General features: G+C 36.9%; 1 protein-coding gene and 1 non-coding gene across 8 annotated transcripts in view; one reads left to right on the forward strand and one right to left on the reverse strand.

The window, feature by feature from the left end:
- CSDE1 (cold shock domain containing E1) overlaps positions 1 to 13,796 on the reverse strand; it is a 36,985-nt gene that overhangs the window by 19,722 nt on the left and 3,467 nt on the right. For 3 of the 7 annotated variants that reach the window (XM_032603139.1, XM_032603158.1, XM_032603165.1), the window contains exon 2: positions 10,005 to 10,426. The exons of 2 other annotated variants lie outside the window; for them this stretch is intronic. Coding sequence is in view for 2 of the 5 variants with exons in the window: in XM_032603192.1 (XP_032459083.1) it covers positions 1,720 to 1,857 (138 nt within the window). In the remaining 3 variants the exon portion in view is untranslated. Of the gene's footprint in view, positions 1 to 1,719; positions 1,873 to 10,004; positions 10,427 to 13,796 lie in introns of those variants that run through there. 2 more of the 7 variants (XM_032603192.1, XM_032603183.1) reach the window with 1 other exon arrangement.
- On the forward strand, positions 7,676 to 7,761 carry LOC116745430. Its single transcript, XR_004347428.1, has one exon. It is a non-coding gene; the product is annotated as a small nucleolar RNA SNORD35 (small nucleolar RNA).

Consider the following 13,796-nt stretch of genomic DNA (forward strand, 5'->3'; position numbering starts at 1 on the left):
GTATATTACCTCCATAGCTTACTATAAGTCTGATCAACAAATCACTGAATTTTCATATAACTGATTCACTTTGTTATAAAGCAGAAACTAACACACCATTGTAAAGCAATTATACCCCAATAAAGATGTTAAAAAAAAAAAACAAATCACTGAATTTTTAACATAAAAAGGCAAATAAAGGTAAAACAAATAAAGGGAAGATTATGTGTTTTTATTACTGAAATGTTAATTTAGCTAATAAAACATTTCAGAGGAAGTAATTCAAATTATTTTGGGGGAACTGCCCCAATTCATGGTAGAATTTTCACTTACCAAACAAATAGAATTTCTGGAGTTTAAATATTAAGATAAAGTAACTATATAAGTAAAAGCTGCCTTTACATTAACTTTAAATTACTAAAACAACAGTATCAGAACAAAGGTAACTACTATTCAAGAGATGGAAACCCAAACTACCAGGACATTTCATTAAATTTATTAATACTTATTTTGAAACGTAAATAGAAACCCTGATGCTATTTGGTAAGCCGTGCATCTTGAAGGCAATTATTTAAGTTAGTAGAGATTAAAACAATAAAAGAAACTTTCCATGCAATACTTATTTCAAACTAGAAAATACATGCATGCTCAGGTCCTTTAATGGAAGATGACTCAAAATAATGAGTTAGAAAGCAAGAGTCTTCTAAGAACTCCAAGACAACAAAAGCTCTTCAATCCTAAAAATCTTCAATCACTTCACAGGTACAATTAAAGAAATCTTTTCACCTGTTTCAGACACTGAACTCTCTAAATACTGTCATTTGTTTCTATGGTCAGATAAAGCAAAATAAAACATTCTTTAGTGAACAGAAGGGCTATTTATTTAAATGCAATGCACTGGGACCTATTTAATCATCAGATACTGTCTATCACATTGGATAATTCATTTTATTTAAGTGAAGCATGGAAATAGGGCAAAATCCCTAGGAAAGGTTAGTCTATAATTGATTTACTATAGCAACAGATCCACATCTTTATACCTAGTTTTAGACCCTTTCATTGAAAATTTGACTTATAAACATTTTCATTTAAGTTTGACGTTGGGCAAGTAAAAAAATTTTTCATCAGGAAAAAAAGATGACTGAAATTCTAAAAAGATAAACTCAAGTTTTAAGTAAACACTGGGTGGGATAGCCAAATCATGCAAATCAAAGCCATCACATCTGTAGGTGGTTAAGTTCTAATTCATTCATGCTAGACACTCTTTTGTGTCGGATGTGTACTAACTCATTTAATTTTTACAAAAGCCCATGAGGAATACTGTCCCAATTTTACCAATGACAAAACAGACATTGAGATTAAATGACTTGCCAAAGTCAAATGACAGAGGAGTTGAACAAAGAAGGTCTACCTCTACAATACTGACTCGAAACTAGGGCTTCTCAAACTGAAGTTACCCAGTGATCTGGTTAAAATACAAAATCTGATTCAGCGGCAGGGGTTTGAGATTCTCCACTTCTAACAAGCTCCCAAGGTGATACCAATACTTCTGATTCTTGGACACACTCTGAGTAGCAAGGCCTAAACTATTAAACTTACCTTTCAAGATTCAAGGTGAAGGAAATACTTAGGGAAGTTAGAAAGTGAGTTTGCAGGGTATTTCAATCAAACTGAGTGGCCCTTCTGAGTCATGCTCTTAACACAAAGAAAAAAGCTGGGATGACTGCTTCCCTGACTTACAGATCTCTGATACGTGGGGGTCCTCTTTTGTTTTTTAGTCCCAGATGAGGTAGAAGATGAAGATAAAGGTAAAGAAAGTGAAGGAGGGGCTGTAGGAGGGGGATGAGGATCTGATGACACAGTAAAAACGTTCTCCATCTCAAACAGCTGTGATAACATAGCACAATGTTTACAACTATGATCAATAACAATTTAACACACATTTGACAGTCAACCTGTATATCTTTACATTTATCACTAAGTTAGTTTAGCAAAATATAATTCATTTAATCAGATTTCTATCAACAAAATAAATTATAGCATTAACACTAAACGGTCAAACTGAAATGTATTTTTTAAGCACTTACTTAACCCCTAATCCATAACATTTACAATTTTAAAAATGCCATAAGGACTCTGGTGGTTGCTACAGCAAGACAACTGAGACCAACTTCTTCTCAATGTCCCACAACTTTACACAGAATCCAATATTCTCAATCACTTGTCTCCCTCAAGTAGGGTACACACAGGATAATCTAATGGGGTATAGGAAGAAAATATCTGAACTAGAATATATATATTTGGCCAGAGATAAAAACTAGCTTTTACAAATGGTTATTATGTATTTATAGAAGAGGCCTTGCTGAGTTGATATGTCAGGTCGTATCACGTCATACATTACTTAAGTACTCTGAGGAAAGAGTGGAGAACCTCACAAGAGATTGACAATGAAGCCCTCGTTCATTTACTTTCAGCATATTAAAGTTTACATCTCTCCAATTAAGTGTACATATTTAGCTATCTAGTTTAACTAAACTGCCCTCACAAATAGACAAACTGTTGAAAAAGATTCCCACAGAAGAATCTTAGAAGATAATGCTAATAAAGCAAGCAAAGGCAGAGAATTGGAAGCCAGCACTTCTAATCCTAGTATTAGTTCTTGTACCTCCACATTATGAAATAAATGACCATCTAATGAGATCTGACAAGTCTGACAAAACATTAAGATCAAGACTATGATACAGACTTATACCAGTACCAATAAAACATAAAACGCATACTGTCCCTCAGATATTAATTCATGATAGTATAAAGTTTTTAAATTAAACACTCATAAACTAAGCATCCAGATATATATATTTCTAGTGGGGTTGAAAAGTTTCTACACTGTTAACAGGTACACTATTTTCACAATATTGCTTATTTCACCTTTGTCTTATTGGTACCACTGCTTCACAATGCAAATGGAGCAGTATAATCACACGATTTATAAATATACACACATACATACATGCTCTTGACATACATGCTCTTCTTGTTAAACAGTATGATCAAATTAATTTGAAGACCACTATTCCACCATCACTGACTTAGACCATGACTTTCAAGCTGTGCTTTTTTCATGTTTAGACTAGTTCTTACCGCCATACAAGTAAGAACGCAATGAATGATACGATCTGTAATACATAGGCCAGGAAGCTGCAAAAACCACATTCTCAAGTCTCCAGTCCTAGTAGTCCTAGCTGAAGGTAAGAGGTAAGACTCACGTTTTTCTCACCCTAAGGGAAAATGAACCAGAATGAGAAGGGATTAGAGCTATCATTTCTTCCTAAGACTAAACTATTCCCCAACAAGCATACTGGAATTTAGGCTATACTGCTCATCTCATCTCACCTTTAGATGTGCACATCAAAACAGAATTGAACCAGAACCTCTCCTTTCTCCTAGCACCTTTCCTGACTTAAGTATTTTTCTCTAGCCTTTATCTAATTTGAGGGCTACTTTTTAAAAAGGGAAACCCATATATCACTCAAGCAACTTTAGATAAGACAGTATGTTAACCCTTAAAAGAATTCCTAATAGTTCAGCTAAATTTTTTTAAAACCAGCACCATCAAAACTTTAAAGCACCATTAAACAAAAGTGATGTTCCTTAAAAAACAAAACAAACAAAACCACCAAACAATTACGTAAAAAGAGAAATACAATGGAAAAAGTAGACAGCTCAACAACAGATGCTTGTTTATAAAAAATTAACATAAAGACAACATCAAAAAAGGGGGTGGTGGTGGATCAGTATGTAAATGTTACTTGGCTTTTTTTTAAATAGGGGGAAAATCAATTTAGTTGCTCATCTCACAGTATACAAAAAATATATTCTAGATGAACTGTGTTAAATGCCTTAACAAATATTAAATAAAAATGTATGCATTTATAAAGTTTTTGGAAGGGGGCACTTTCTAGGTTTAAAGTCAATAGAAAAAAAACGCCAAGGGAAAGGATAAATATTTGATTACATAAAAAGTATAAGCTTTTATACTCAAACCTAAAGAGAACAAACGCAAATGTAAATATATGAGTGTATCATTAAAGAATTTAAGCAAATCAGTAAGAATTAAACTACCAGAATATAAGCTCTATGAGAGCTGGGGCTTTTTGTTCAAAGATAAATCCCTAGTGTTAGACAGTGCTTGGCACATAGTAAGCACTCATTTGCTGAATTATGGAAAGACATTAAGACAAATAAGTCTTAAAAGATCATTCATTAAACACAAAACATATGAACTTCAATTCTAGCAAGCAAAAATTTAGATAAAACAATTATTCATTTATCAGACTATCGAAGATAAAAGATTTAAAAAATTGAGAAAGTAGGTTAAGAACAACATGCTAATATATGTTCATGGTGGCAAACTGGTGCAACCTTTCTGAAATACAGTTTAACCACATGTACCAAAATGTGGAGGTGCTTTCCTTAATAATTCCACTGCAGGAAACTTATCATGGGGAAATGTGAAATGTGGACAAGGCTTTATGCACAAATGTGTTCATTAAAATGTTTTAATAACAAATTCCCGGAAACAATCTAAAGTTTCATAGTCATTTATATTATGACAAAAATATTTCTATAATATAATTTCAACTGTATTTTAAAAAGGAAAGACCAGGAAAGTCTACTTCAATACTCCCAGACAATGTAACACTTAAGATGGTGTTCTAAGTGCACAGAGCTAAAATTGGTAAATGGGAACAGAACTCAGTACTCACTCCATGGCTCACATTCTTAACCACTGCTTTATATGCTAAACCAGAACTCGAATGCCTACAATGCATCAGCACTGTTCTAGGTTCTACATGTATAGCAGTGAACACAGCAGACGAACACCCCCAACACCAAGTTTAGACTTTCTACTCTTTTCTATGTATTTGTTTTTAATCAGAAAGTCATTAACGGGACTTCCCTGGTGGCACACTGGTTAAGAATCCGCCTGCCGATGCAGGGGTCACGGGTTCGATCTCTAGTCCGAGAAGATTCCCACATGCCACGGAGCAACTAAGCCCGCGAGCCACAACTACTGAGCCCTCGGGCCTAGAGCCTATGCTCCGCAATGAGAAGCCATCATATCGAGAAGCCCGCGCACTGCAACGAAGAGGAGCCCCTGCTTGCCGCTCGCTTTAACTAGAGAAAGCTCACACGCAGCAATGACGACCCAAACATGGCCCAAAAAATTTTTTAAAAATCATTAACAATGATTTTTTTTTTAAAGGAGAAATGGAAAAAAGTCACAGATCAAATTTAAACTTCACTTCTAATTCAAGAAATCAACTAAAGTTCCCTAAAGAACACAGAACTAGAATCAAAAGACTGGCTTTTAGTCTTGCTTCTCATACTTTTTAAAACTTCTCTGGGATTGTTTCTGCAGATGTAAAATGATGGCCTAAGTGATTTCCAAATTCCCTTGGGAGGTGGGGGAAAAAAATCAAAATTCTGTGCTCTGTAATTTCTTCTTGCAACATCTCTGAGCTGTTTCCCCCTCCTTTTTCCTAACCTAGTCTGCCTGGCTCCCACTGAAAAGGAATTAGTTTAGAAAAGGCAACCTATTTCACTGTATGACAGTTTTAGAAAATGACTGTTTTCTTAATCTAAACATACTTCCCCTTAACTTCCTTTGCTCCTTTCAGTTTTCGGAATGCAACTGTTTTTCAGACTAACTGCTGTCTTCTGGATATGTTTCAAATTATTATTCACTGAAGTACATTTCACTACTATTCTTACTGTACCCTGACCAATATATAGAAAGCACTGAGTGATTACGTTTCTGGATTCTGTAGACTAAAGTTTGAGTAACTTTATATAACTAAAAACAACAATAACAACAAAACTCTATTACTCCTGGGCTTCCCTGGTGGCGCAGTGGTTGAGAGTCCGCCTGCCGATGCAGGGGATACGGGTTCGTGCCCCGGTCCGGGAGGATCCCACATGCCGCGGAGCGGCTGAGCCTGTGAGCCATGGCCGCTGAGCGTGAGCGTCTGGAGCCTGTGCTCCGCAGTGTGAGAGGCCACAGCAGTGAGAGGCCCACATACCGCAAAAAAAAAAAAAAAAACCTCTATTACTCCTTAATAAATTAGTAAAATCATTATTTTCTCCTTTTAGTACTTGTATAACTGATCATTTGTTACTAAAGAAAAAACTAATCTAATGCTTTTAAATTTCTTAGTTAACCTGGAATTCCAATTTAGAGGGATAATTTTAAATCATTAGCCTTTGTAATCTGTCTTTTAAGCATTCTATGTCCTTCCTTAATACCCACCTCACAGGGTTGTGGGGACGGTTATACAAAAACCCTGGAATGGTGCTTAGTACAGAGCACACACATAACTACTTACCACTAAATCTTTTTAAAAAGTAGAGCAAGAAGAGAATCTGGCAGCACACATATGGAGACCTCTCTGAAAACCAGTCCATTAGTCAAAGCCTTTTAATGCTTATAATCCAATCTATATTCCATACTGACCACTATGTTATCAAGAGATACTCTGTCAAATCTCCTTATTGAAAGATCTTATTTTTTATTTGTTTGCTCCTGGATTTTTGCTAGGGATGGAGAGCAGGCTCCAAAGTTCGCACACCTGACTTTGAAAAATCAATCAAGACATTTACAGTTCCTGATCATAGGTCTCCACACCCCTAGCCAAGTTACCCTGTTATCTTCTCATTCACCTGAAGCTTTAGTTTTCTTTTAATGTTCCTAGCTTTGCTTTCCTTCTTGTCACCTTAAACTGTCTTTGATCAAAATATTCATCAAAACAATCCATGTCTATCTTCACATGACAAACTTCTTATAAGCCTTATTCATTGATATTTTTTAAGGCCAATCCCACTCCTCAATATTTTTATTCATTCCTAATTATGTACTACTTTTACTGTTTTTTACAAAGGCTCTTTTAAAATCTGTGGTTCTCAGATGTAGAGAACAAACTTATAGTTACCAAGGAGGGAAGGGGCAGGGTGGGATGAATTGGAAGACTGGGACTGACATATATACACTACTATGTATAAAATAGATAACTAATGAGTACCTACCTACTGTATGGCACAGGGAACTCTACTCAATGCTCTGTGGTGACATAAATGGAAAGGAAATCTAAAAAAGGGTGGATATGTGTATATGTGTGACTGATTCACTTTGCTGTACAGCAAGAAACATAACATTGTAAAGCAACTATGCTCCAATAAAAATTAAAGTAAAAAAAAAAAAAAACCCAAAATCTGCGGTTCTACTGCATTACCAAATCTGTTTCCTTAGCTGCACTCATTTTAAATGGAATAATTCACAACTGTACAATCAGAACACGTTTTACTGTCAATAACCCCCCAATTGTTATTTATCTGTTTGTAAATACGTGAATTAATCTATATAACTCAACTTTTTTTTTTTTTTTCTTTGCAGTACGCAGGCTTCTCACTCTTGTGGCCTCTCCCGTTGCGGAGCACAGGCTCCGGACGCGCAGGCTCAGCAGCCATGGCTCACGGGCCCAGCCGCTCCGCGGCATGTGGGATCTTCCTGGACTGGGGCACGAACCCGTGTCCCTGGCGTCGGCAGGCGGACTCTCAACCACTGCGCCACCAGGGAAGCCCTTACATAACTCAACTTTTGACAGCTATGCATGCATTTACGCATTAAAAATGTTCACGTAGCAGATGATGGCTTTCTCTCACAATGGTCTGCGATGCCATTGTGGGCAGTGCCAATAATGCCAATGGCTCAGCTGATGCCAGAAGGAGCAGGGAGCGGCTTTTGAGCTTAGGCTTCCTGAGAAGTTCAATGACTAAACTGGGATCCTCTAGGACAGGTTGTCAATAGCCCTCCCCTAGTCACCCTGTCTTGTTTCCTTACAGCTTTGCTTCCCCCCACCTCCACCACCCCGGGGCGGGATGCTCCTGTAGTAAACTAATATTCAGAATACAAAGATTAGGCTAAACAAAAAGCACTTCTACTTTAAATCCATCTCTACAATTCACGTCAATGCAATGAAAGCTGTAACATCTAATCTTCTACCCTTCTGAATAGTAACGATAGAGCTGTACAATTTCAATCCCCATTATTTTATCTAACCCAGCACAAGTGGTACCAGTCTAAAATTATTTTTTAAAAAATCAGATGAGGAGGTAGGAAGAAACAAAAAAAGCAAGTAATACAATAACCTTGGGCTTCCCTGGTGGCACAGTGGTTGAGAATCTGCCTGCTAATGCAGGGGACACGGGTTCGAGCCCTGGTCTGGGAGGATCCCACATGCCGCGGAGCAACTAGGCCCGTGAGCCACAACTACTGAGCCTGTGCTCCGCAACGAGAGAGGCCGCGATAGTGAGAGGCCCACACACTGTGATGAAGAGTGGCCCCCACTTGCCACAACTAGAGAAAGCCCTCGCACAGAAACGAAGACCCAATACAGCAAAAATAAATAAATTAATTAAAAACAAAAGTACCAATGCCACTGTGGATGTGAGGATTAAATTAGTCAATGCTTAAAAAACAAAAAAACCCCTTAATACTGAGTAATTATATGTCTGTTTATGGGTAATTTAAATAAATTGGTGTTAATGGTAGTTTTAAATTAAGGAATTCTGGTCCACAGTAAGGTCATTACCACAGCCAGGTCCTTAACCTTTAAATAAACTGGAGATAAAGGCCCACTACTTCTTGAAATGGTGATGAAGCTTTTATAAGACAACAACCTAGGAGTGGTCTGTTTTCATTCTCCTCATTTGATCAATGAAGCGTTTTACAAAAGGATTACCACCCAGTTCTTGAAATTCTCTTCCTTGGCATTCCTACCTGGACTACCTATTTCTTTCAACATTCTCTTCTTTGGCACTTCTTCCTTTATTACCTATAAAGTGATGACTCCTTTCTGAATTCCAAGTCTTTATTTCTGCTGATTTTAGAAACTCTAGAAACTAAAGATTAAAAAGGATCAATTGCCCTTCACAATCTTACCTCCCCCAAACAACCACTGTTTAACATTCCATACTATAATATTTTCTCAACTTCAGATTACTAATAAAACAGATTTCCACAAATTCCTACCTGAACTTCCCCATTCCTATGAACAAAGATTTCTAACTTGGACAACTGGATAGACTAAATCAATTCCCTCCAGCCTCAACTTCCCATTCAACTAGTCACCAGTCCTATTACTTCTACCATTAAAACAACTAGTGTCTACCTCTTTCTCTGCCTTTACCCTAGCTTTTATCTTCCTTCCACTCTGTCCACTGCTCCTAACAGGTCTTCCCATCCTCAGCCTATTCCTTAAAAGTTGCACCATTTGTCTTTCAAAGATACATTTATGAACATGTAACTTTAAAATCTGAAGCAATAAACTATCTCAGGTTTGAAATACAAAATCCATTAAGCCCTTGCTTATAAACAGCTGACAACTTTCCTGAAAAATAAAGGCAAGTAGAGTGGGCCCTGTAGAACCTGCCTCCAGCAAGCCTCCCTTTCCAGTTATTCTCTCTGACCCACAAAACTGTATTCTCTACTCCGTTCATAACAGACTACTCAACATATACCATGTGCTTTCATATCTCCCCAAATCTGCTCATTCCGTTACCTCTATACCTCTACCAAAAACTCTTCTCCCTCTTAACAAAGTACAACTCACCTTCAAATGTCCCTTCTCTGTAGAAAGACTACAAAGGGCACTCCTAACTGAAACCCTAACTTAACAGTACAGAGAGAGTTTTTCTTTCTAAGAGACCAATAAATCAAGAGACCTACATGTATTAATAAATATAATCTGGGGTGGAAAATCCCAGTTTTGGGCATAAATATTGTCATCTAACAAAAGACAACAAGTTAAAATAATCTAGTGTTGATATTTTCAGACTAATAGTTGATAATATAAACTGTTTTCAGAATACCTTTAGAAGCAAACAGATTAAGATTTTAAATTTAACCAAATAATTAGGAAATCTAGAATTATAAACTGATTCTTGCCAATAGGAAACGATAAACCTACCTCGCAGTGATAATCAAATATTGCACTTTCAGTAGTATTTGCTGATTCTTCTTTTTCAGCACACGTTTCAAAGGATGAAAGTTGCTATTGTTAAAAAAAAAAAAAAAAAAAAAAGAAAAGAGAGAGAGAGCGCGCGTGCGAGAGAAAATGACCTATCAAGCTAATAAAGAATACAACTGCTGCTGCACCAGGCAATCTCACAGTACAGCACTGAAGAAAACAAAGACTACTAGCAGCGTTGGGAAGTGCTCTTTCAAAGCTGTTGAGTAGGCACAAACTTCTTGTTTCAGATCAAGTGTTGTGTCTTCAACTTAAGTGTACTCTTCTTTGGTCTTGTTGGTTGTTTCGAGGTTTGTTCCTTGCCTGATCTGAACTTGAAGCAGCAGTTTCAGGTGGTAAAGTCTGTTCTGTTACACTTCATACTAGAGATAAGAATGAAGACATTAAGTATAACTTACATAAAAGAATCAGGAACAGAAGGTAGCTAGAGGGACAAACTCATTTCATTAACTTAGAATCAAGCAAGGCAGAAAACTTGGAAGCACACACACTCAATGTCATTTAAGCAATCTCCCAAGTGCTAATGGATACCTCCTTTGGTACTGTACACTCAAAACCCGAAATTATTCAGTCCTTATTGACACCCCCCCCACAAATAAATTCGAAGTTACATAACATAATATTCTATTTAGTATAAGTGTTTTGTAACTACCTAGCACTGTGTTAGGTACTGTGGAAAACATAAAAGAATTTCCTGCCATCAGGGAGTTTACACCCTTGTTGAGAAGAGTTATTTATACATGGAGGGAAAACTAGAATATAGGACAAAATGTCCAAAATTAATTTGCTCAACTAATATCTGGGTATCTACTACATCACATACTATTCTAGAAATACTATTTATTGTTTATGCATCACCGTCTGTGCATCAAAGCAACATGGTCAGAGAAGGCTTTTAGTTAAGAGGTAGACTATTTCAGCTTAATTTGGAGAAATGGGCAGATTTTTGAGAAAAAGAAAACAGCTGAGTATTCTAGGCATAAAATATCACATAAACCAAGCCAGAGTATACAACTAAATCCTAAGTCCCTTGAGAGCAGAGACCATGTATAGGATTTTCTATGCCTGACATCAAGGGAGCTTTATTGCATGAGACTGTCACAGCAAGTGTGGCTTGTTGTTTCAGAGGAATCAATAGGCTAGCCTGGCTAGAACAGAGGGCTGGGTTAAAGTGAAATGAGATGTATGGTGTGACAGATGCAGTAGAGCCAGATTATGAAGTGTTTCAACTTGATATAACAGGAAACAGAGAGCCTTAGTTCTTGATGAAAGAGTATGAAATCCTGAAATCCTATGAAGGATCACTTAGTGAAGGAAACAGACATCTCATTAGAGCTGTTGCCATAAACAGATGAGGAATGTCTATAGAAGAGAAACAATTAAGATAAGAAGGGAAGAGAAGTGTAATATATGTATAAATAAAATCACAGAATTGTGCTTTGTATTAGCTGTAAAAAATTATTATTTTGCAGTGCCTCAAATGTTAGCTAAAATGGTGTTGTTAACTAAAATGACTTATATGGGGAAAAGAAAAGGTGGATTTGGTTTTAGATATGCTGAGAGGTGGATAGTATATTTTAAGATCAGAAATAATGACTATAAGGTGAGAGGTCAGACCTGGTGAAACAGAGTAGGAGAGCTCAATATTAATCACACTGATACTTACCAGTAAAATGTAACAAACAAATTATTTAATCTCCCTGAGTTTCAGTTTCTCCTATGCAAAATGAAAACTTAGTAACAGCTGATCTGTGGCTATTGGGTATACCTAACATTCCATGACTTTATACAATAACTTCAAATATCAAATGTTACATTTGTCAAATCTTTCAATTTTATTTGGATCATTCTATTACCCAGACTAGACACTTCTTAGAGCAATGATTCTCAAATCACTTGGGAAGCTTTAAGACATACACATGCCCAGTTCCCACTCAAAGAGTAACTGAACTGGCCTGACGTAGGGCCACTTCTGTAATGATCTTTGATTCCTCCCTCTCCACCTACACACCCAATGTTGCAAGTCTTATCAATATTTCAAGATACCTTGTGTATTCATCTTTTGCCCTAAATGACATCATATTTTAGTCCAGGGGTCTGACACATCTGCTAACTTCCAGTGTCAACCCTTTCCATATTCTGCCACATAACACTACCAGACTGATTTATCTAAAATTCCAATTTCATCTCATTCATCTCACCTCCTTGTCCAAAATCCTCAGTGATTTTTCCAGCACTGTAAATGGGAAGTTCTTAAGCCTGGCTGCAAATCCAACCCAAGAGGGACTTGGGGGGAGGGGAAATCAAAGCCTGGATCCCACCTTGAGATTCTAATTTAACTGGGGTTAGGTCCTAGGCATTGGTGTATTTTCCTTCCCACCCTGCCCCCAAGATGTTTCTGACTTGCAGCCAGCGTTTAACCACCACCATTCAAGGTGTGTCTCTTCTACCTTTACATCTTTACCTTCTTCTGCTCTCCAGTTCTTCTAGATAGGTGCATTTTCCTCCCTAATTCTTAAACGCAACTCTTGGGAGATTCCTGAATTCTAGTCTTTGTGTATACGGGTCTTTCCACAAATAATACATTTTATCATCTTCAATGCGACAAAAAAAGCCTTTCTTGACCATTCCAGCACAGATTTATTACAGTAACTCCCACTGCTGGCATCATGCTTTTTGGTACCAAATCATTTCTGTACTTTACTTACATGTTTATGTATCTTGTTCCTTCAATTATATTTCAGATTTCTGAGAGACAAATTCAAGTTTATTTCTTTATCACAACCTCTGATAGCACTTAACCAGGTACTGCTAAACTTACCACAGCAGAAACTAATACAGCAAAAAGACAGTTAATCTATAACAGCAAAAGACACAGTTCAAGTTGGTAGACAGTTCCACCAACTTTAAAAAATTTTGTTTGGTGAACTGTATAAAGTCTTAATTATCCAATCAAGAAATAACCTCTTCTTTTAAAAGATACCCATTGGGCATTTTAATAAATTTGCTATCCACTCATGCTAAGATTATTAACATTCATGGGTGGTACTGACCAATTCTTTCGCTTTAATCCTCTGAACCAAAGTGTACCCCCTACAACCTCCCCCCCACCCCCAAAGCTAGACGCTTCTTAAGTCCCATGAAATACAGAGTACTAATAAAAAAAAACCAAGGAACAATTTAAATGTGGATCTGAGAGTCTCCCTGATTACTAAGTAATCAACTCCTTTTCCCTTTTCTCTGTATGGGAACACTACCACCATTAGTTAATTATCAATTATGTCATGCTGTTTTAGAAGTTAATTTTCCTTTACTTGATCTGATAATCCAAACAGTCATGCCCTATTTTACCTGCCTTAAAACTATCATCACCTGTTTTGTTATTTACTGTCCCCTCCACTTCGCTGCTTTATCGCAAAGGCTTAGCTGAAGCCGGGCACACAGCAGGCACTAAACTAATACACGTTGAACTAATACATTTATATGACATTAATCCATCTAAAATGTTACCACATAACCCAGTTTATCATTTTGACAAATTATACTCAAAGTCTGTACAGCATTCACTTGGGAAGAATGTTAAAGAAATGCTAAACCAGTCTATAAAAGTCCCTCCACCTAACCCACTTTCTTCAGAGTATTTTCTTTGAGAGTAAGAGCAAAGACCCAAATAGGCAGCACGGAACTGAAAAGGTTCTCTACTGTTGATTTATATGACTAACACTCGTTCTT

This window comes from Phocoena sinus, chromosome 1 (assembly GCF_008692025.1).
Source record: "Phocoena sinus isolate mPhoSin1 chromosome 1, mPhoSin1.pri, whole genome shotgun sequence".
Taxonomy (NCBI): Eukaryota; Metazoa; Chordata; class Mammalia; order Artiodactyla; family Phocoenidae; genus Phocoena; species Phocoena sinus.